The sequence below is a fragment of the Vulpes vulpes genome, chromosome 3 (genome assembly GCF_048418805.1).
Source record: "Vulpes vulpes isolate BD-2025 chromosome 3, VulVul3, whole genome shotgun sequence".
NCBI lineage: Eukaryota > Metazoa > Chordata > Mammalia > Carnivora > Canidae > Vulpes > Vulpes vulpes.
The window spans coordinates 11,671,019-11,695,867 of NC_132782.1; the positions used below are offsets into that span (position 1 = coordinate 11,671,019).

Sequence of the window (24,849 nt, forward strand, 5' to 3'; positions counted from 1 at the left end):
CACCAGTAAGACACGTGTCTTGAGGTGTTTTCCCAGTAATGTTGATGTTTTTGTGTTATTCACATACTTCTCTCCCATTAAGTTCTCGTAACTAATAGCATTGATGTGCAAAACATGTGGCATGTGACCACTATCACCATGTATAACCTTGGCTTCACAAGAACCAAATTAGCAAATCAATCAGATATACTTATCATAAATGGATATATGACTGTAAAACATAAATATGTGTTATCTGTATATATAAGTCATGTGCATATTTAAATTCTAGAAAGCTTAGACTTTATGGATACATTCCCACCCATTCCAAAATTCCATCAGGCTAATACTATTTTTCTTTTTTTTTTTTTTTTTTAGAGTATTAAGCATTAGCTATTTATTAGCCTTTGGGGCCAAAGAAGGCTTTGGGGGCTTTTATCAGTGCTGGAGCAGAGCCCAGAGATTTCGGTGGATCGGGACTGAGGGCAGTCACTGGACAGTATGTTTTACCCCTGTGTGAGACAACCAGCAGTCCTAGTCACAATGCTGCAGGTGTTATGGAATACTCAGTTCTAATCTAGGCCAATTTTCTAGGTTTTGTTTTTTATTTTTAGGTAAAATATCTGATATGGTGGAAAGAAGTATGGCTGGATCAGAGAAATAGGCAGGTCACAATGCTATGCTTTTAGGATGATTTGACAAAGCTATAGCAGGAACTCGTAAAATAGCTTGCAATTAAAGGAACAAAGACCAAATCCTGAGTAGGACGAAAGGGGTAATAGAGACTAGAGCTCTTACCCTCTTCTAACTATCTGGGTCTTTATATACCGATTTGGCAGGAATGCTACTATCCAGTGCATATGAGTGTGCCCTGAGAAAAAGGACAGACTAAGTGTGTACCTGGCATGGCAATGGAGACGGAGCTATTAATGCATTTCCAGGCCCATTCGCACTGGCTCAGAGTTAGTACTTACAGTTGGTCGTGATAGGACAGTCAAGGAATGATACATTCATAGCCATTATAGACTGGTTTAGGCTCTTGAATATACTTTATGGAATTCTATATATTGGTACTTGTACCTATGTTTAACAGAATTTTGAAAATGGGAAACATATGGTCATAAGTGCTAGGGTATAAGATGACTCATTTAGAGTAATGCCACTTCATGAATATATTAAACAATTTTATTGTCTTATGTTCAGAAAGCTATAGAGAAGGGTTTCTTTAAAAAAAAAAGATTTTATTTATTTATTCATGAGAGACACACAGAAAAAGAGAGGCAGAGACACAGGCAGAGGGAGAAGCAGGCTCCATGCAGGGAGCCCGACGTGGGACTCGATCCCGGGTCTCCAGGATCACGCCCTGGGCTGAAGGCGGCGCTAAACAGCTGAGCCACCTGGGCCACCCGAGAAGTGTTTCTTAAAATGCAAAAGGGAGAGTTTAAAGTCTGAAAACTTTTAACTCTTTGTGATGTTAATTGTATAAAAGTTGGAAAATTCAAAACAGTATAAAACAGACTTAAAAAATACATATATAATCCTATCATTCTGAATAACAATATTTGCATTTTAGTGTACTGTCCTAATATTTCCTTTGTATATTATTATAGTTGCTATATATTGTTTAGCAATTTTTTTCTAATCTACTATTTTTTTCACTGGACATTATAACAGACTTATCTAGTATTGTTATCTAGTATTGTTATCTAGTATTGTTAAAAACCATCTGCAAGATCTTATTAATTTTACTAGCTATAAGAATATCTCTTCATACAGATAGAACCTCATCTTACTTAACCTTTTCTATAGTGTCGAGCATTTAGGTGGTTTTTGATTTGTCATTATTATGCATAACTTAACGATGGGCATGCTTGGATATAAATAATTTTCTAAAGCTCTGATTATATCCTGAAGGCTTAGTCCTAGATTCAGAATTATTTTTATTCAAAAAAGATGAAGATTTTTCTAAGGCTCTTGGTATATATTGAGAAATTGCGTTTTGAAAATGTTGTATAATGGTATGGAAAAGTATTCATCTCTTCGTACTATTGCCACAATTTAGGATTATTATAATTTTGTATTATTTACTAAGTGGATGAGAGAAGCTTGATCTTTATTATTGTTTTTATTTTTATTTATTAGTGAGGTTGAACACTTTATATATGCTAAACATTTGAATATCGTTTTATGTCACCTTTCTATTTATTAGCTTCACTCATCAATCAGTTGTTGGGAAAATGGCCCACAGAGAAGAAAAGTACATACAGCTGATTCTCATTATCAAGGTGGTTATGTTCTGTCAGGTTACAGCGAATACTAAATTAGCAGATACTGAACCCCTGCTCGTAGGGGAAACAGAGGGTCAGGTTTCTGGGAGCTTCCGGTCATAATGTTTTCATCCACTGATCAATACATACTTTGTTTAGTGTATTTCTATCTTGAAGACACCTTACTGAGTATATATTGTTGCTTGATTAACATTATACTCGTGGCCTACAGCACTGTGACTCACGCTTGAACTAAGCTCCTCCAACACATCTATTTTCTCAAGAAGACACATCACTGCCTTCTCACACTTGGGAACACAAGGCAGCTCTTCAGCACTACATGGTGGGGCCATTTTAAACAGCAAAATGACCAAAGAAGAGCCCAAAAGTGCAAATGATGTGGCTCTAAACATATGACCTAAAGTGAAAACAAGAAGGTGGACAGTTACCATGTTTGGCCTCAGCTGGGAATGTAAGGCTACTTAAATTTTTCACTGCTCTGGGCCTGTGAATGACCATGAAAGTGCCACAAATATTGATTTGGGGGTTACATATAAGGTTTAGTGAGTAGGGAAATTTATAAATATAAAATCCATGAATAACAAGGATTGACTCTATCTTCATATTTTATTTTATTTTTTTAAAGATTTTATTAATTTATTCATGAGAGACACACAGAGAGAGAGAGGCAGAGACATAGGCAGAGAGAGAAGCAGGTGCTCTGCAGGGAGCCCGGTGTGGGACTCGATCCCAGGACCCCGGGATCATACCTTGAGCCACAGGCAGATGCCCAACCACTGAGCCACTCAGGTGCCCCTACTCTATCTTCATATTTTAGTAGCCTGGCCACAGTTGAATGGCGAAAAATATAGGTAAGTAAAGAACTGAATGAATGGACAGATAAATACAAATCATTTTAAAGGGAATGAGTAAAAATCAGTGCCCTTTAAATCCTGTAATTTTGAAATACAGACAGGAAGTACCATACCCACAGCAAGGAAAGTGCGAAGCTGAGACTGGCAAAATCAATATGTTGACACCTGAGGAGAAACACCCCACGGGGAGATGCAAAGGGCTCCCACATGAAGGCAGACAGAGACGAATGTGAGCCTCATTTCCCAGCTTGTGACCTTGGTGAAAACCACTTGGAGCCTCTATTTTTCTTCTCCACAAAATCAATATTAACATATCCCCCTTAGACTAAATGTCTCCTAAGGGTACATTTTCTCTCTTAGTCACAGATACAATCCTAGGATTTTGCAAAATTCCAAATATATATATATAGCAGTATATATTTGCAGTATATATGTATAGACATATATATACACACATACACACACATGTATCAATTCTCTGTCAGATATGCCAGATACTCAATGTCCAAAATGTACCAAAATGAATGCAAGAAACCTCCCAAAACGTTTTTAAAGTACAGAATGTTGTACGTTTAAAGTACAACAATAAAACACTTATTTTGTACAGAATAAAACATTTTTATTGTAAAGCCCTTGTCATGTGGGACCAATCCCTGCCAATAAATAGTTTACACTTATTGATCGTTCTATTTAGACACTCTACTGCTTTATATAAATGATTTATGTGAATCCAAATTATATGAATGATTTATTGATTTCTTTATTTTTATTTAACAAACTCTTATACAGTACTATGCACCAGGCATTGTTTAACCCTTTATAAATATTAATTTATGATCCTTGTAACAACACTATGCAGTAGGTATTATTATTAAAAGCATTTTATAACATAAGGCGTAGAAAGAGTAAGTAACTTGCCCAAGGTCACATAACAAGTAAATGGCAGACCCAGGATCTGAACTAAGTGCTGTGGCTGCAGAGTTCATGTTTATAACCTCTGCTTCTTCACTATAGCCGGAGGTTCCAAACAAGGAAACAGGAGTTAAGCAACTGACCCAAGGTGGCAATGAACCCACTGGTGCGTCTGATTCCAAAGCCTGTGTCTTTAGGATTTATGGCTCCAGGCTACTAGTGGTCTGGTAATAAAACAACAGAGGTTCGCAATGATTTGCTGCTAATGCTGCTTCTAACTGCTTCCAAGGCACAGGCAACTTGCTTTCTCTCTTCCTGTTTTCTTAATAATGCAGCTAGATTATCATTGCCATGATTTTGGATTCTGTGGGTTGTGGGAGCAGGTGTTCATGGAATATAAGAAAGAGTTTTAGCCCATTCTAGAACTAAGAAAGGAAGGCAGTATGTTGTCAAGATAACAGCTTGAGCTATGGACTGACACTGTCTGCATTCAAATCAGGCTGCTCTGCTACCAGCTGTGAAGTTTTGGTAAATTGCTTCACCTCTCTGGACCTCACTTTCATTTATAAAATCGGTACAGTTTTACCCATTCAAACCATGATTGCACTGACTCGAGGATTCAGTGAATTAATACCTATAAAGCAGTGAGAAAGGTCTTTGGCACTTGGTAAACACACGAATAAAATTTCACTGATAGATGCAATACTTTGAAAGTAGCCCAGTTTGTCTTTTAGACAGTGTCACGTCTCGTGTACTAGTAGTTTCCCACATTGTTGTGATCACACACCTCTGTCGGTGCAATTGACATGTATATCCTTATTTTATGTATAAATGATGGAAATTACATTGCTGTAGTAATGGATTTCATGAAATTTTAAGCTAGACCACAGACTCACCAGGTCCTCATTCATCTTGCCCCAATACCCTCAAACTGTCCTGGGGCACCCCTGGATTGTTGCGCCTCTCTTCCCCAAAGAATTCTTTGTTCAAAGCTGCCTATGGCCTCCTCCAGTCCTTCTCAATTCCAATGACTTACTAAAGAAAAAGGGGTAGCTGTTGAAGGAAAGTAATTATATCCACTACCATCTGGGAATAATAGTAGTCATCGTAGTCCCTCAGCTCTTCCAAGATTATTCACACACTCAAAAACAAACAAACAAACAAACAAAAAAAACAAAAACAAAAAAAAAAACATCCTGTGTTATCCTTACTGAATCCTTCACCAAAGACTAGAAGTCTGGGGGCCAAGGTAGGGTCGGCCTTAAATTGATTCTACTTCTTACTTTTTCCTTCTCCAACTTCAAACTCCAAGAGCCTGTTTGGTGAGTGCCATGGTTCTCTAGCAGGGTTAGTGATGAATATTATGCTAGTGTAAATCACTTAAAAACTAGACTCAAAGGCATTGAAGACCATAGGCATGTGAGAACGAAGTCAGAGGAAGTGATTAGTAAAGAATGCTGAGAACCAGGTTTTGGAATTTGAGTTTGCTCCAGATGACAAAACAATCAGAAGTCATTGAAGAGTGATGCTCTTTAAAGGTAGGAGAGGATGAATCCTGCTTTTATAAAATGCAGTATACTCATTACTCTGCTCAGTTTTTATTTCCATCCCAAGAAATACAAACACTTAAAATGTAGAAGAAAAAGAAACCTCTTTATTTTTTCCCTTCTTCCTTATATAGTCCAAACCTGAGATTACATTTGGCTTTGGGGGAAAAAAAAAAAAAAAACCTTTCTTGTAGCAAATAACCCACATGTCATAATAGCATAGAAAAGGGCAAACATGGATCCTTTGGGATTGCTCTGCATCCAGGAGATACCTATAATATATATTCTTAAATATATATATATATATATATATATTTTTTTTTTTTTTCCTACGCATCGTTAGATGTGATAGTAGCTGACACCAGTCTTGGGAGCTGCCAAAATTGTGCTACAGATCTGTGGACTGATTGTCTCCTTTGACAAGATAGGAAGTATCCATGAACTATGAAGAGACCTAGAGAAAAAAAATGATTTACTTCATAGGAATAAAAATACCTCACTAAACATTCTTCAAGAAACTCTTTAGTTCATAGACATTTTGCAGGAAACATTGTTTCTTCGTGTGTTATGAATATTGCTTTCCCGTACTAAGGGATAGTTACATTAAACATGCCTGTGAAATGATAATTTCACAAGAATTACAAGATTTAATAAGAGTAGAAGCCCATCAATAAATCCCACTCGTTCATTAAACAGCGATGTACTGAATATTATGCCAGACCCTATTCCAGGTGCTTGGGATATATGAATGAACAAAATAAATAAATTAAAAAACTTCCATAGGTTTTTGCATTCCTACGTGTCTTTCTGAGGATGTCAAGAATGCAGTGTTGGGTTGGTAGGAAGCAACCTTGAGGGATGAGGTTATGTCTCCTCTGGGGACACAGAATGGGATTCTTTTTGTGTGCCAAGAACCCCTGGGTTCTCAAGCTCGTTAGGCCTTTGGTACAATGCAGACCTGCCATGTGTAGCATTTCTCTGCCACCATGGACAGTTTGGAGGACAAAAAATACAACAGAAATAGGATGCCCGTGCCTTTTGCTGTGCCACGAACAGTAAAGTTTTATTTGGACTCAAGAGTCGCACGCCTTTTGCCTCCATCTGTGAAACATCCACAGGATGACTCTGTAGCTTTAGGGTAAAACCAGTCCCATGCATGACAGGTTTCTGCCCTCATTCCACTTCTATTCTAGCCCATATTGTTTCGGTTCTGTCCTGCTTTTATATTTTAACAAAAATTTAGACTTCTCCTGGCTTATTTCTGCTCCTTGTCTCAGGATGTCATCTGGGCCTTTTACTTGTGTCTCTTTGCCACTACCACCAAAAAGACAAACATTGTCTTATAACATGACAATATATGATAAAGTTTCATGGGAAATTAATAAATCTTGAGCAATATGATTTTTATTTTCACAGGACAGTCCCTGCTCTGAGGCAAAGATGACAATTTCAATACTAAGAGAGAGAATCATTTTGTAGATCTATCACTAATGGACCGCTGAAGGCAGGAATTTCAGTCATGTTTTTTGCTGGAGGTCAACACTAATTAGTGATATTTTGTCAGCGGGATTTCTCTTTCAAAATTATTTTGTAATTCTCAGGTAACTCTTCCTCCTCCCCGCTACTTGCTTTTTAGAGTTGGATCTACAAGCTCATTACTGATGGATTGTTTAGAGGTCTCTTATGATGCCAGAGTTGGCTTGCTATGTTAGATCTTCTGATATGTAAAATATAGCATATTTCAAATGGTTCCTAATACAAATGTTACGTGTACCCTCAAGGCATGAGGGCGATGTGTCCTCTCTCCAATACATACATTTTTATTTTTCACTGAAAAGGACCCCGGCGGGGAAATAAAATGACTAACAGCAAGGAAGGGAGGAAGGAAGACGTGTTGAGCCTGAAGCTTCAGGGAAAAGCTGTTAAATGTCACCTTACCATTTAAGATTAGGGAAAACATATTTAGGAAATGTAAATATGTGCTTAGCCCAGAGTTCAGTTATTCATTCATCTAATTTAGTTAAACAGACACTAATCAAGGAATCCTATGCCGAGAGTTTCCCCAGAGGGTAAGATAGGGTCCTTGTGCCTGAGGTCCGAAGCTCATAGTAGAGTAGAAACGTACACTCAGGGACGCCTGGGTGGCTCAGTGGTTGAGCATCTGCCTTTGGCCCAGGTCCTGGGGTCAAGTCCTGCATCAGGCACCCCGCAGGGAGTCTGCTTCTCCCTCTGCCTATGTCTCTGGCTCTCTCTCTCTGTGTCCCTCATGAATAAATAAATAAAATCTTAAAAAAGAAAAGAAAAGAAACGCACACTCAGATTATCAGTGCCAAGGCAAGGATGATCCAGAAAATCGTAAAAAGAGCGCTCACCTCATTCTTAGGCAGTCTATGAAAGGCTTTCTGGAGTTGACGTTTGGGATGAGTCTTGATTTTACTTTTCTAGTAGATGTTGGGTGATAATGCTATTATGCCAGACATGGTGCTGAAGCGATTCATAGTCTTAAAAAAAAACATTAAAACAGACAATCAGGGCAATATTAAAAATTGAAGCATATGCTCAATCAAAAAATATGTGCATTAGAGAAAAAGTCATAGTTAAAAGTTTTTCTTTTTGCTTTTGATGTTTACAGTCCTCCCAAATCACTCACTGACAGCACCTCAGTAACCCCAGCCGCCCCCTCCCGCTGGCTGCCTTCCCAGCCTCATCTTTCATCCCAACTCTGCAGCCGTGTCTCTTTTTTAAACCTAGATTTCTGACATATGGAGCCAGTAATACAGCATTGATGAATTTCTTCCTTTTATGTTTCTCAATGATTTGGATTTCTATTTGGGATAAATATAGTAAAGGCCTTTTAGGCTTTCATATTTAAAAAAAAATGCTTCCAGATTTCATCCTTCCTGGCAAAGGTCAAAGTTCAACATATAATCTTTGACTCTGTGTTGCTCTCCAGAATGGCTGGATCTTAGAAACGTCTTGTTGCTCTTGTTTTTGAAGCTTTGGATTTGGTTTGGTCGTGGTTATTGTTAAGTGATGTTCTGACCTGGATTATCATGATATATTAGGCTTGATGGGGCTGTATTGTGGGACCAGATGAAATACTGTGTGGGAAAGTCATCGAGCAGGTGGAAAGTGCTGTTTAATTCTTCTAGCAGGAGAGGCTCACGGTGGTATGGAGAAAATGTAAAAAGCAGCAGAACAGGTTAGTAGAGCCGGAGAACAGCAAATGTCTCCTCTGTCATTGTGTGCAGATTTTAATCAAATGGCCTGCCTCACGCAGCTTTATTTTGCATTGAGAGATATTCCATGTCCCCAAAATATTTCTCCGATGGTGGTAATGAATCGCATTGCCCTCTCGGTTGTAAGAGTGCGGGTACTCTGCTGCGGAGCCATATGGTTCCCATTTATTTTAATGTGTCTTTGACATCAGGAGAATTGCTGAGACAGCACAGGAAAGTGCTTACATCTTGGACTGCAGCCAGAGCTACGATTATTTATGTGTAGTAACAACCACCTTTTTCCCCCAGTAAGAAACAGTATGGTCTTAAGATGGTATCCATGTTGAGATTCTAATAAAATAAGAGTATAAATTTATATATTTTGCAAATGGCTGTTTCTCTAGTAGTAGCGAAATGTGTTTCTTAAGCAGGAGGTTTTAGGGCTTAATTGCACGTATGAGAAATTAAGGAAATAAACTGGGAAGTAGGTGGTCCTTATTTTCTCACTGATAATAGAGGAGTACTTTTTATTTGGTTTTAACAGCATCACCAAGATAGTACTCTGTATATGTAATGCTTTCCATCTGTGATTCTTAAGGCTTTTTACAAAGGTAATTATTCCTGGTAATATTCCTATGAGGTAGATAAACATAATTCTGAAAATATTAATGGAGGAACTGAGACATGCGGATGCTCATGAAAGTAATTTGTACAATGGATCGTAGCAATTATTAGAATTCAGAGTTTTGATTGATTACATTATTTAACAATTTATTATTTTCTGGGTCCCAGGACAGGATCATGTTTTCTCTAATTCATTAGTAATATTACATGCTTACAATAAAGAAATGTCCTTTACGAATAAGAAGACAAATAAACACCTCCCTAACAATGTATGTGCCATATGTTCCATGTGTAAATGTTAACATTGAATCCTCCAGATTCCTTGGAAAAGTTTAGTGTTATCTAAAGAGATGTATATAGTGTGAAAAGAGAAAAGAATTGACTTGATCAAAATCCTATAAAAATAGCTCCTACCAGTAACAATGTCAGGTGGTTAGAGGAGTACGTGGACCAGATGGAGAAAATTCCCAATTTCCAGTCTACTTTGGGCAAAACTGAGCAGATTTAGCAAAACCATTTCACATAACATTGTGTTTCAAATATTTTATGCAAGGATTTGAATTTATAAATTTCACTTAAGTAATGTATTACAAAAAGACAAAACTGAATCGGAAGGAAGACTGCACGTCACATAGAATTGGAACAACAAAATTGATGATACGAGTCCCTGTAAATTTGATGGATGGATTGATAAGAAATGAAAATTAGAATGAAAATGAGTAGATCACTCAGTGAGTGGTATTATTTAATCTATAGTTTGATCTGAATTTATTTTAGTTTGGCAATTCACCATCCCCAATATCAATCGCATTTTCTATTGATGGCTAGGGCACTCTGCGGTCAGAGCACACTTGCAGTAGAACGTCAAATTAATGCAAGGGGGCTCAAGGTTAGTGTTAAGTCAATTATCTATAAAGGAGAACATGATTTCTTTCTAAAATTTTTGATGCTTCAATTTTTCAATTTCAATTTTATAACTTTAAAATATAATATGTATCCCTTCTGTCTTAACACATATGAGAGCAAGTGATTCCTTCCCTTTTTTTTTATTCATAAGAATTAGGGGAAGAGTGCAGGGGACATCTTGAATAAAATAGAAATGTGTGGATAAAAAATAGCTAGTTCTGAAAAATGATCACTGTTTGTGAGTTAGTCATTTTAATTATTTATGACATCAAAGCTGGGAGGGAGGTCCAAGTTTACACTTAGACATAATTTTTTATATGCAGCTTTCTGAATTTACATCAAAATCTTGGGTGGTAAATCTTATTTTTTTAAGCTGAGAACTGCAAATAGACGATTATGCTGTGAAAGCACCCCAATAATGTCAAAACCAGCTTGCAGCATCTGAGCAGCATGGGCTGTAGCTGTCTGGAGAGACTCAGGAGAGAGCCTGTCCCCTCTGTGCGGTTCTCTCGCTTGCTTGTATGGACGTAGCCGACAGACTGAATGGATGACGACGTGACATGCATGTTCATGATCCAAAACAAAGCTTTAGTCATCCAGACTCAAGGGTCATCTTTTTATATTATTTCTATTTTTGCTGGTTTGTTGTTGTCATTGTTGAATTGCATGTGCAGCATGTGGACGTATCTTGATGGAAAACTGACTTCACACAGTCTTGTATGAGAAGGTTTTTGTTTGGTTTTGTTTTTGCAAACTGGTGACTTAAACAAAAGGGTGTCATCTTGAATTTTTTTCACTTAGAAGCTGCAATTCACAAAAGACATTATTAGTCTTGAGGGAAATCCATTGTGAATATTTTCAACTTAGTATTAGAATGGAAAATAACGTGTAGCTAAATGATTAAACTACCTCATCTTGCCTGAGAATTATAAAACTATTCCTCCCCTACAGAAGGACTGAAATCACAATGATGACTGGTTCTTATGTATGTTTATCATATTTTATGTGGTGCAAGTCTGCTTGCCCCTTTACTAGCACACGAGTTGTTTGGTTGGTTTGAGATGGGGAAGAGTGACATTTAGAGCCTCGGGAGAGAGATGTGCTACAATTTTAAAAGCATTTGGAGCTATCATTCACACTGTAGGGAGCCAAATACAAACTTGGGTTTGACATCTCGGGCATCCCTGTAAGTGGGAGCTATTTTTCTTTGATTTTTGTTTTTGAATGCTATTTCGTAGTAAAAGGGCAGTAATACAAAGGGGAAAAAATCCTGACTTACTATTTGGAGGATTCTGACATTTTCTTACATTTCCTGGTTCTGTCTTAGTTCTGATTACTTTTTTGGAAATGCAAAGCACTTCAATTCCAAAACATTGAGTATACCCCAGTAGTGCCCGTCCAATTGTTTGGGAGATTCTTTTTCTTTTGTTTGTGACTGTCTGTATGTGTTTTTCTACCCTTCATAACCAAGTATAAAACAACATACTGAGTACACAACAACGTAACATGGATTTAGCCATAGATGATAGATCACTTCACATCCCACATTTAAGATAATTTGGATTTTGTTCATGGGTCGGAAAGAAAACATCCTCAATTAGTTCTTATTTTTGTCTTGCCTCTCATTCACTCATGTCCCAGACATTTCCTTATTATCAATCCTGTGGAGTTTCTCCCACCTGAATGATTCACTCGTGTCCTAAATACCTCACTTGAGCAAAATAATAAATGGCGTGACTGGGGCAAGTATCTTCAGGAAGCTTGAGGATGTAACTTAAAAGAATAAAAGGGGAAAACTAGAACAAGGAAGAGGGGGAAGGATTGCTTTTAGTAGCAAACTAGACTTCATTTTCAAAGAAACTACTCCTATATTTCTTGGTTGCTGGATCCATTTTCACTCTGGGGTTAGGATTTGAGACCATGAAGTTGACACCTAACCAAGAGGGGCCAACCTGGACTGCCATGGCAAGCTGGAGGACACATAAAAATATGATCACTGGACATTTACAGAAGTCACTTGTAAAGATTAGGGACTTTTTTTTTATCTGAATAACTTTAACCATTGGAAATCGACTTAATATCTGAGCTATTATTAGGCTAGTTTTTATACAAAATATTTTCTGATGAAACCAGATTTTTTGTTTATAAGCTAGGTAGGCTTCATGACTTCATAACTGATTTGATCTTCATTTGTTTTTCAAAGAAGAACATGCACGCTGATTAATTAATGCCCCTGATTAATTCGGGGTGTATGTTTTAAAAAAAATAAGAGTTTTTATTGCCCAAGATTTACCAGATAAGTTAATTTCAGTAATCTCATTTTGCTTAGACTAACTTCCCCCCAAATAAATGAAAAATAAACTCAAAATATAGACTTACAAATCATGTGGTATTGGAATGCCTGGGTGGCTCAGTGGTTTGGCACCTGCCTTTGGCCCAGGGCATGATCCTGGAGTTCCAGGATCGAGTCCTACATGGGGCTCCCTGCCTGCTTCTCTCTCTGCCTCTCTCTCTCTCTCTCTCTCTCTCTCTCATGAATTAAGAAATCAAATCTTTGAAAAAAAATCATCTGGTATTTTCCTTTTGAGCATAGTACATAGGAGAGAGAAGTGTATCATTGACTTTAGACCCAAATGGTAGAATTAATATTTTCCATAATTTCCCTCTTGTTTAACATCAGACTGGACCACAAACTCTCAACCTGCATGTGCCAAATTTAGTGCCAAAAAACATAGCTCTTACTGCTTTCTGCCTTTCTGGCTTTCACGGTGCTTTGCTGATGATTGTTGACATTAAAAAGAACACGCGCCTTGAGAGGGTAACTAGCGTGCTGCTCAAGCATAGTTAGCTCCAGAGTGGCTGCACCGTGGTGGAGCCAATGGTCTAAGATCTGGTCTTCAATTTTATAGGCCCAGACACATCATGGTCTTTTGCATGCAGACAAGACAATCTCCAGTGTAATGACACATACTATGCATATTCAGAAATAACTATTAAACATCTGAAACAAATTTGATTATTTTCAGCAAAAGAAAAAAATTAATGTATCAAGTAGATAGTCTTGTTGATCTGAAGATGTATTCCAATTTGTATGAACAGGTTGGTTTAGGAGTGTGGAAGTGGAGCCAAGTCAGAAGCATTTTCTTAGAGTTTAATTTGATTCAACTGTGATACTTTGATATATTCATCTCCTCTGTTGGATCAAATATTCATGTCATCACAGCACTGGCTTCCCTGGATGGTCTCAGAAACACACTGTCCAGTTCTTAGTTTTGGCTTCCATTTTTAATCCACTCTGTGCATGAACTCTATATAATTTATGGCACGGATTATTTTGTCTACTTATATTCTTACCCTGGCATTGTGAACTAGACAATTTCTCAATTGTCTTCTTCATTCACTTTTTAAGCATTATTTTAAGAAAGCTATATTCTGCAGACAACTAACATCAGTTGCTCTGTGCTATTTATTCCTGTAGTTTACAAAGATCAATACTATCTCCATAAAATGTGATCATTTGACAGTAACAGCAGTGTACCCTGATGGGAGCCATAATGGTGTTCTCCAGAGCTGTCCTGGGCAGTGTACAAAGTACTGTCGCATTTACGCACTTCCACCTCCGGGTGGTAACTATGAATGAGATCAAAGAAAACGGGTTGAAAGACACACACAAAAATTTGTATCATGTATGAAAACAGACTAATTATTTTCAAAGCGGTAATGAAAGACACCTCCACCCTTTTTTTTACTTGCTCTTGACCTCACAGTGGTGAAATGAATTCTGAACTCTATAGAGGCACAAAGTAGAGTTCAATCCCTCTGCAAATGGCACAAATTAGTAGGTAGGCATATGAGGGAGGTTTCCGATTCCCTAAGGCAGCTGTGCTGAGTGAATTTGGCCTGTTTTTCCCAGGCTTGAAGAACACAGACTCTTTTTTATGGCTTCATTTTGCGATGTTAGTCAAATTGGGGCCTGGAGGCAGGAGATAGCCCATAAAGGCCCATTCTAGCGCTCCAATTCAATCATCAGAAGAGAGACGTGGGTGGCTCCTATATTCAGGAAAGCCACATTTAAAGTATCTCCCATAAGGCTGATCTTATAGTATTTCAAAGCCTTCCTTTTAAACATATTCCATAGGCATTTCGATCTTTGTTTTTACGGTGCTATTTATAATATGCAAATTCTAGGACAAGGATAAGCACAGGTTTGAATTATAAACCCCTGTGGATAGGAACTGACACCAATCCAATCCTAACACACTTTGACCATGTTAGCAATGCCAAGAGTCCAGCTGAAGGGACTCTATAGTCTGCCACTATCGTTATCCTCAAAGCCTTAGAAAATTGTCTCTAAACTCTATCTTTTGGGGAAAATATAATCTGACTTTTTAGGAAATAGTAGATTCATATCACAATAGATTTATCCAGAATATTGAAGAATTTTTATAATCTAAAAGTGCAGGTACAAGTCTAAATAAGTGTTAAAAAGAAAATCTGTTGGGATCCCTGGGTGGCTCAGTGGTTTGGCGCCTGCCTTTGGCCCAGGGCGTGATCCTGGAGACCCGGGATCGAGTCCCACGTCGGGCTTCCTGCATGGAGCCTGCTTCTCCCTCTGCCTGTGTCTCTGCCTCTCTCTGTCTCTCTGTGTCTCTCGTGAAAAAAAAATAAATAAAATCTTAAAAGAAAAGAAAGAAAATTTGTCTAGACTACTACCATGAATTGTCTAAAAAATAAGTAATAAAATCATCAGAGATGTTTATAAGAATTATCTTAAATCGGTTCATTAAAATATTTTTTTTAATTTATAAATTCATGGCCTTGAAAGATGATGTCTGAAGGGCATCATTTTATGATAATAAGAGTGAAAAAGGTTGAAGGTTATCACCCCAAAACCAGAAGCTCTCGCCTGCTGTAAGACGGTGACAGATGAGGCTGTCAGGGTGGCAGATTCGTAGGCAGGTTGTTGAATTTTTCTTTCTACGGTAATCTTTCACATTTTGACAAATTCTTCCCTGTTTTGAGATGATTTAAACATACCGTTATGAAGCAGATCAGAGCTTTTAAATCAAAGTTGAAAACTGTCTCTGCTGCCAGGAGTACAAGTATGTGTAGTGAACATGTACATAAATAAATGGGGAAATTATGTGCACGTTTGAAAGCCTTTGCTTTCTGGCAATCTCCTCTGGAGAGGTAAAACAGTAGAAAAAAGAAGTTGGGAAAATGAAATCCTTGCCCAAATGTCATATTTCTCTTACTCCGTAAACTTTTGAGTCTGTTCATTCTGCCTGAGTTTCTCATCGCTGGAAATGGAAGTTCCATGTGGGCAGGAATCACCATCTGGTTTTTTCACCAATATATCCAATCATCCAGAAAGTGCCTGGCACATGGCAGGCCCTTGATTTATATTTACTGAATAAACCAATTCATGAAATGAAATTAATCATAACAGCCTCTCTGTATTTGGGTTGAATGCTTTATGAGGTGGAAGACATAGGAGACTAAGGAACTTGAACCCCCTTGTTAGAAGATTCTTATATAAATTCGAAGTAATAGTGTAGTCCCTTTTCTCTCATTGTGTAGCCTTCCAAATCAAAATCATCTCTGAAGGCAGCAGCAGTTGACATCTACCAGAAGTAGTATGACAGCAAGTTTCAGCCTTGTTCGGTTCCCTCAGGGTGGCTTCAGTTCTCTCTGTGAAATGGCGGTTAAGAGCCTGGACCTTGAAATAATGAACCCCAGCTTCACTACTGGTTATATGACTTTAGCAATGTTATTTAACCTTTAGTGACTTGGTTTCCTCAAATGGAGACATGGGTAATATCAACCCAAGGAGATGTAAGGATAAAATGAGATAATTCATGTAAAATTCTTTGCATGGTCCAGCACTTGGGAAGTACTCCATAAGCTCCATAAACGTTAGCTTATATTACTCGTTGCTATCCAAGGATTTTTGCCTCATTTATTGTTTCTGCCTATTTTTCTACTTGAATGTGCATATTAGTTTAGAAACAAAGTACTACTAACTCAGTGACTTAGAACAACGAAAATTTCTTGTCTCAACAGTTCTGGAGACAAGATTGAAGTCAACATGTTAGCAGAACGGTGCTCTCTATGAAAGCAGTGGCTTTCCTTGCATTTCCAGCTCCTGGTAGCCCTAGGCATCCCTTAGCTTTCTGCAGCATACTCCTAATCTCTGTTACCCATCTTCACACAGATTTCTCCCTTTGTCCCTTTACATCATCCCTCTCTGCATGTGAGTTTATATTTTCCCTTTTTATATGGACACCATTTGTACTGGATTAGCACCCACCCTGATGATCTCACCTCAACTTGATCACCTGTATAAGGACCTCGTTCCCAAATAAACTTACATCCTGGGGTATCGAGGGCTAGAACCTCAACAAATTGGTAGCAGTGGGAAGGAAATGACCCATATGAGCATGATTCTATATTTTCCTCCTCAATTCAGTGTACTTCCTTCCCCATTGGAGAAGTGTCTATAATATGGCACCAGAGTGGGAGCTTTTAAGTTTGAGTGTAGCCTTGCCACTAACTACCTTCATTGAAAATACTCAAATTCTGCAAGTCTGGGCTACTTTATAAAATAGAAGGACCGGGTTAGATGGTGTCTAGCATGTCTTCCATCTCCAAAAGGTCATGTTTATAATGTGTGGCTCTCTTTCTCAACCACAGCGTGTATCTCAAACTTCCACGATGTTCAATGCATCTTGGTGGCCTTTTAACTAATAATAAAGGTTCTGATGTATTTCATGACCATTGTCAATCATCTCAGTATATACTTGTATTAAAATCCCACTGTCTGCAATGCTTTAGTGGGGTTCTTATCAAATCAAAGCTTTGTTAGATATAGGTTGTAAAAATGTCTAAATAGTGCCACTGAGCCTTTTTTATTTTTATTGCTTTTTTAGTTTTTATTGCTTCGTGAGATTTTCTAAAATTTGTAAATAGACATTTTTCTATGCCAAATGCCCCTGATATCAAAATAAGATCCAGAATATAAGAGTTTGTAGTGTAGTGTGTCTTTTCTGATTAGACTATGATGCCACTCTCGTGAAAACCATAAAACCAAAACTTAAGACGTTAGGGAAAATAAAATTAAATCCTGCCACTGACTCATAGACTGTTGGCAACTTTCCTGAAAGTTTGCTTAGACTACCATTACAGAGGGCTTAAAAGTCTACTCTACTACAGTTAGAAGAAAATTCAAGAAAGGAAATAGAAATCTATGCCAGCTCTCATATACAACATTTTAGTGTCTCCTAGCCAAAAAGGGTTGACTGTAGATTCAATATCATCAAATGGCACTTTCTAATTCTTCACCTCATCTGAAACCTGCTGCCCTAGGTGTTCACTGAATGGTTTCTTTCTCTTCCAGCCTCCTCCATCCTCAAAAGAGAGAAGCGGCTAAGGACAAAGAATGTGCATTTCAGTTGTGTCACCGTGTACTACTTCACCAGGAGGCAAGGCTTCACGAGCGTGCCCAGTCAAGGGGGCAGCACCCTGGGCATGTCCAGCCGCCATAACAGCGTGCGCCAGTACACTCTTGGTGAATTTGCAAGAGAGCAAGAGAGGCTCCACCGGGAGATGTTGAGAGAACACCTCAGGGAGGAAAAACTGAACTCTTTAAAACTAAAGGTAAAAAAGCATTAGGAACTCACTTTTTGCAAAACCTTGTATCCTTACCTTGATTTGGTTGAATTATCCGTTTTCATACTTGTTACATACTTTCATACTTTTCATACTTCGTGGACCAAGCTGGACATTTTACACAACAGACTACCTGCCTGCTGAGGCTTTTTTTTTTTTCTTTTAAGCGAAAACAGTAGTGTCTTCACTGAAAGCTATGTGGAAAGCCTATCTGACATCATTTAGTTATTCATTCAATAAATATTTGTTATTGAGTACCACCAGGTCATAGAGCCTATGCTTGGGCTGGGGCCAACTGCTATCAAAAATAGATGTGGTCCATTCTCTTCTGGAACTTTTATATTAATAGGAAAGAAAAATATCAATCATGTAGACAAAATAGAATCATAGCTTCATTAAGTGCTATAAAGGAGATTTGCAAAGGCTGTGAAAGTATGTAACAGGGCATTGGTGTGGTCCAGAGGCCAAGGAAGGCGTCTTCAAGGAAGTGACGACTGAATGGAAATCCGAACAACTAACTAGGCCAAAGGGTTGGCAAGAGTGGTTCAGGCAACAGGAAGAGCCAGAACTGCCTTGTGCTGGAGGAGGAAGCATAGTGAGTACTAGTGTGGCTGGAACAGAGTCTACTTCGTGAAGTAGACTATACATGGAGGAGGCAGGACGAGACTTTGTAGATCATGTTAAGGCACCTTTTTTTCTCTTCATCTAAGACCATCAAAAGTCATCTGAGAGTTTTGGGCATTGGGGTCAGGGTAGTAGAATAATATGATCGGGTTCATCCTATGCTGTGAGAATAGTTTTGGGGTAAGGGCTGCCATGCTTAAGGGTGGGGGAGCATACAGGATTAACCAGTTAAGAGGCTATCGCAGTAGTCCAGGAGAAGGATGATGGTGAGTTAGATAGACTGATGATAGGAGAGATGAAGAGAAATAGACAGAGGAAGAAGTTTCGAGAGTAAAGTCAACAGCTCTTGGTGACAGGCTGGTTTTGAAAGGAAAAGAGGGCTGGGCTTGGAAAGATACAACTCAAGAGATTGCCGGGAAAGGCAAGGCTTCATTCCAGGTGAATCAGTGGCTAACCTGGCTAGAAACTGCTGAAGAAGAAGTGTCTGAGGAAGAAGCTGACTAAAGAACCAGCCAAAGCCTCGAATTGTGCAAAACATACCGTTGCTATGACCAAACTGCATTTGACCTAACCACTGCAAAAAGTCATTCCGCTGTAATGTTTTCACATTATTTAAAGCAGAAGCACATCAGTTAGTGTTTCCCTTTGCATAAGGATTTTTTTGTAGTGTAATGTCTTAATCATAGTCTACCATCAAATATTTTAGGAGTATCTTTAATGTTTAGATAGTATTTTAGTAGCATGTGATAATTACATCCTAAATCTTTCCGCAGGCAAGGACCGTCTTTGCTGCCGGTTACTGTAGGCTTTTCGAAGTTAGAAGATTGAACAGCAATACTGGATACTGTAGAAATGCACTTTTCTCAGTAATATTGTGTTGTTGCAATATTTGATTATCCATTTGGTTGTTACAGAAAAATTCTTAACTGTGGTTACTTGTTGCTGTAGTAGTATATTGTCTGTATTTCTACCTCCCGTAATAGGATTTATGTGCTAGATTTTAATATCCTTGAACCTGGGCTAGCACATAAGTCTTTTTAAAAGAAACATGGTTTACTTGCACAAAACTGATCAATTTTGAGAGACCATTCCTGCCCTTGACGTGGTTTTGTGGGTGTGAAACAAATGGTAATGATTTGAATTGGTCCCTCTTATTATAGTATTGAAGTTAAGTCTACATAATTTATCAAATCATGTTCTTGCCCTGATCTTATTTACTTGTATCTATCAATGAACATTGTGATACTTAGAGGGAAAAAAAAAGGAGGAGTCAAGAATGATTCCTGGATTTCTGGCTTACACAAATGAACAGGTTGTGGGTAATAGTAGCTTTCTCTATGAGGATATGGCAAGGAATCCAGGAAGAGGAGTAGGTTGGGCCTGGGATCAGAAGGGAAGGGATAGATAATGAGATTATTTTTGAACATACTGATTTTGGAGAGGCTTTTGAATTAGTAAAGAGATGTCAGAGATGTGTCCAGGCCATATTAGAGATTAAGTGGAGAGAAACACAGCTCAGAAAACATCTTTCATCAACCAAAGACAATCTTTAAACATGTACTGATCCATCAGCCTATCAAAATATAGGAATGTTCTCCCACTATTATGGGACAAAGGAAATGTTTTGTAGGTAATCCAGGATACTTAACATAAAGAGCCTCTTATTAAATCGCTGAAGCACCAATGAGCACACCTGTGTTACGTGTAACTCTAGTTCCCAGTACAAAGTCAGACAGCAGAGGTGTGCCGTGTGTTTTACAATACCTTGTTTTTATGTATTTTGCAATTTATGTATCTGCCTTGCTCCCAATTGTATAAGAAGGCCATTGCTTAAATTAAGCGAGGCACAATCTAGCCTAGAGCTTATCTCATATTTCCTTTGGTGATATTTTTGACAAATTTCATTGGAAGTCTCTTAAGATTTTTTTGGTAGCAGCCCACTGTTATTATTGTTTTTCCTGATTGCTTTGCATATAGCTTATTTTAATAATAACTCTTAGATTTGCTTTTGAAATCTGCCCTCTACCTTTCTAAACCACTGTAAACCAACTCTATGCCCTACTCAAAGAACAAAGTCATTCCCAATCAAATATTGGCAAAACAATAGTAATGGCTGCCATTCATTAAGTGATTTTTATTTGCCAGGCATTCGGTAAACATCATTCAATTTAATCTTAACAAAGACCCAGTGGGATAAGTAAATTATTGGACCATGTGTGCTGAAGAAAAAGAACTCAATGATGTTAAACACTGACTCACTCAATAGAAAACTGGTTATATTATCCTGTTACTTCTTATTCTAAAATTAATTGATTATCCCCCCTAGGCATTGGGAAAGCCAATCTCTGTACCTATAGGGAGTCATACCTTTCTGGGGTTTGGACTGTGTATACAGTGGTTTTTAGCAGCTGGGAGACTATAATTCTATCTGAGAACCAAAAGATTTATTGTGGCGAACTTTGAGGCACATTATACATGTGATGAATGTTGGGAGAGCCACACACCTACAGGAACCTTCCATAACAGGCAGTAATATATTCTGATACTGTAATTTGTATTCAGCGACTTTTATGCTTTTTCTTTAATAAGCTGAAGAAGAAAAGAAGAACCAGAAAGAAAGAAAGAAAGAAAGAAGAAAGAAAGAAAGAAAGAAAGAAAGAAAGAAAGAAAGAAAGAATTCTCCTATTGATTCTTCTTTTATTTTTAATCGTACTTAGTATTGGAAGTTGGAGAGGCAGTCATGGCTCGGTTTGTCATTGATAAGTGAAAACACGCAACTTCCCTTTTTGGTGAAGATGTAAACAGAAGACATTTGGATATCATTGCTCCTTTCAAATGAATACCAAGCAAAAAGATAATGGGATTCTAAGGTGTCTGATTTTAGCCTCTCTGTGTTGAAAATATTTAGAAACTCAGAAACATGTCACACAAACCTAATAAAAGATCATAGCAATGCGGACCAGTTTGCTTTAAAAAAAAAATCTGAGAAGACCAAATGAAGAAACAGTTGTATATTTTTTAAAAGATTTTTTAAAATTTACATATTCATGATAGACGGGGGAGGGGGGGCGGGGGGGGCAGAGACACAGGCAGAGGGAGAAGCAGGCTCCATGCCAGGAGCCCAACGTGGGACTTGATCCCGGGACTCCAGGATCACACCCTGGGCCAAAGGCAGGCGCTAAACTGCTGAGCCACCCAGGGGGATCCCCAACAGTTGTATATTTTAATTATAATTCCTCTAGTATATTAACTTTTATGATTTTTAAAATATCATTGACTATACTTATCTAGGGTTTAGTTATCCAAAATCTAAAATTAGCTTCCAAAAACATTCACTATCCAAAAATATCACTCTGATACTTAAAAATTTGACTTTTAATGTAACATTTGTCTTGAAATACTAATACCTCTGGAGTAAGTAATAAAATAAATGTAGCTAAATTGATTCCATTATTTTGACTGGGGCAGCAGGAGGTTTGCTGGCACAGAACAGGGTCAAAAGAGGAAAGCAAGGATTGTACAAACTTCACTTTGGCTTTGGCTGGAGGTGGTCCTCCCTGAGTGGCAGTGAGCTTGCTATGGAGTAAGAGAGAGAAGACAACTTCTGACAAGACAAACACTTTCCAAAGCCCTCCCCATGGAGACCAGCCGCAACACCACAGGAAACCCACTGGACGTGGAACCGAGGCATTTCCCTTTTCCTTATTTGAGAACCAACAGCCCAGAACAGTAAGGAGAAGTTCCTCTTTCCACTGTGCCTCCAAGTCTTCCCAGGGCATTTCACTAGGTTCCAAATAGAGAACCTGCCTCTGTAATGGCACCCCTTCTGATGCTGCCTTTCGGGAAAGATTTGTAGACAGAAACATACACCACACACTTCTTGAAACAAACTACACACACACTACACACTTTGGAAACAGGTAAGAATAGGAATTTAGTTTTTCACTGTAAAATAGCTTCTTATTTTGAAATCCATCTCTTAATCAAATTATGAGCTAGCCACATTGGGAAATAATATATCCGATTAGATGTGTAGGAAAAAAAAAATCCAATTCTATTTGGGCACTCAGGTGTCTTTTTTGTTGATGGTGTTGGTGCTCCAAACAATGTCAAAAAACAATCAATAGAGAAAGCTAAATGAATAAAATGCTTGTTCCTAGAAGAAATAACTAGCTTTAGATTTCTGAATTACAGAGAGTATCCGTTTTGCCTGTCAAGCCCATTCAAACATGTCATACTCTTCACAGTAATCAAGGCGGTCATCTTAATACTGTACTCTTTTCCAAATTAAGTGCTTAGATTTCATCATCTGCACCACATTGTTGAACAATTACATTAGCCTTTATTCCCATTTCTCATGTATCTGTAAAACGCATTAGGCAGCCATTTATGTTTCAAAGAGCCTTGGCATTCCAATTGCCTCTGGGTTGTATCTTACTGGATTCTACTACCTTGTTCTAAGAAATTTAATTTAGCTTTCACAGCTTTGACTGGCTTTCCTTCTCAATGTTTTTTCAATCTTGATTGTTCTTTTTCTCCTTTCTGAGATCAAAGGACTGTCTGCACTCTGGTACCACTTCCAATTACTTCCCAGAATTAGTTTTCTCAATCCTTCAGTCACATGTTCCTTGAGTAATGCTTGGTTGTTTGCACTCTCTCTTTATTAAAAAAAAAAAAAAAAAAAATTGCCAGGTGGTAACTCTTCCTTTAATGATCAACCCTTTAAAAATCTCTACCTAAATTTTCTTCACCTGAAATCTTACCCTTATGGTTGTGCTTTATTCGCTTAGTGACTCACCCATACAACATAATTCTCCACCTTAACCTCTAGCCCTGTTCCTTGTATCTTTTTGTCCTTTATATCTTTTGACCCTAGTCCTGCCTTCGAGGCAAACAGAATAAATCCTGCTCCTGTTCTCCAAACTCCAAGTGTTTGAAAGCAATGTTGATGGATATGCCAATATTTGACAAGCGGGTTATGTGGGATCCATGTGTTGCTGTTTTTTTTTATTATTATTATTTTTTATTGGAGTTTGATTTGCCAACATATAGCATAACACCCAGTGCTCATCCCGTCAAGTGCCCCCCTCAGTGCCCATCACCCAGTCATCCCATCCCCCTGCCCACCTCCCCTTCCACTTTCCCTTGTTCCTTTCCCAGAGTTAGGTGTCTCTCATGTTCTGTCTCCTTCACTGATATTTCGCACTCATTTTCCCTCCTTTCCCCTTTAATCCTTTTCACTATTTTTTATATTCCCCAAATGAATGAGACCACATAATGTTTGTCCTTCTCCAATTGACTTACTTCACTGAGCATAATACCCTCCAGTTCCCTCCACGTTGAAGCAAATGGTGGGTATTTGTCATTTCTAATGGCTGAGGAATATTCCATTGTATACATAGCCCACAGCCTCTTTATCCATTCATCTGTCGATGGACACTGAGGCTCCTTCCACAGTTTGGCCATTGCTGCTAGAAACATCGGGGTGTAGGTGTCCCGGCATTTCATTGCATCTGAATCTTTGGGGTAAATCCCAAATTGAGCAGTGCAATTGCTGGGTCGTAGGGCAGATCTATTTTTAACTCTTTGAGGAACCTCCACACAGTTTCCCAGAGTGGCTGCACCAGTTCACATTCCCACCAACAGTGCAGGAGGGTTCCCTTTCTCCACATCCTCTCCAACATTTGCTGTTTCCCGTCTTGTTAATTTTCCCCATTCTCACTGGTGTGAGGTGGGATCTCATTGTGGTTTTGATTGTATTTCCCTGATGGCCAGTGATGTGGAGCATTTTCTCATGTGCTTGTTGGCCATGTCTATGTCTTCCTCTGTGAGGTTTCTCTTCATGTCTTTTGCCCATTTCATGATTGGATTGTTTCTTTGCTGTTGAGTTTCATAAGTTCTTTATGGATCTTGGATACTAGCCCTTTATCTGATATGTCATTTGCAAATATCTTCTCCCATTCTGTAGGTTGTCTTTTGGTTTTGTTGACTGTTTCTTTTGCTGTGCAGAAGCTTTTTATCTTAAGTCCCAATAATTCATTTTTGCTTTTGTTTCTCTTGCCTTCATAGATGTATCTCTCAAGAAGTGGCTGTGGCCATGTTCAAAAAGGGTGTTGCCTGTGTTCTCCTCTAGGATTTTGATGGATTCTTGTCTCACATTTAGATCTTTCACCCATTTTGAGTTTATCTTTGTGTATGGTGAAAGAGAATGGTCTAGTTTCATTCTTCT

At 38.3% G+C, this 24,849-nt stretch overlaps 1 protein-coding gene across 3 annotated transcripts in view; it reads left to right on the forward strand.

Moving 5' to 3' along the window:
• The window catches only part of CSRNP3 (cysteine and serine rich nuclear protein 3), a 189,354-nt gene that overhangs the window by 150,992 nt on the left and 13,513 nt on the right, over positions 1-24,849 (forward strand). For all 3 annotated transcript variants that reach the window (XM_072751810.1, XM_025994290.2, XM_072751812.1), the window contains one exon: positions 17,725-17,984. In XM_072751810.1, the coding sequence (XP_072607911.1) occupies positions 17,725-17,984 (260 nt within the window). The remainder of the gene's footprint in view (positions 1-17,724; positions 17,985-24,849) is intronic.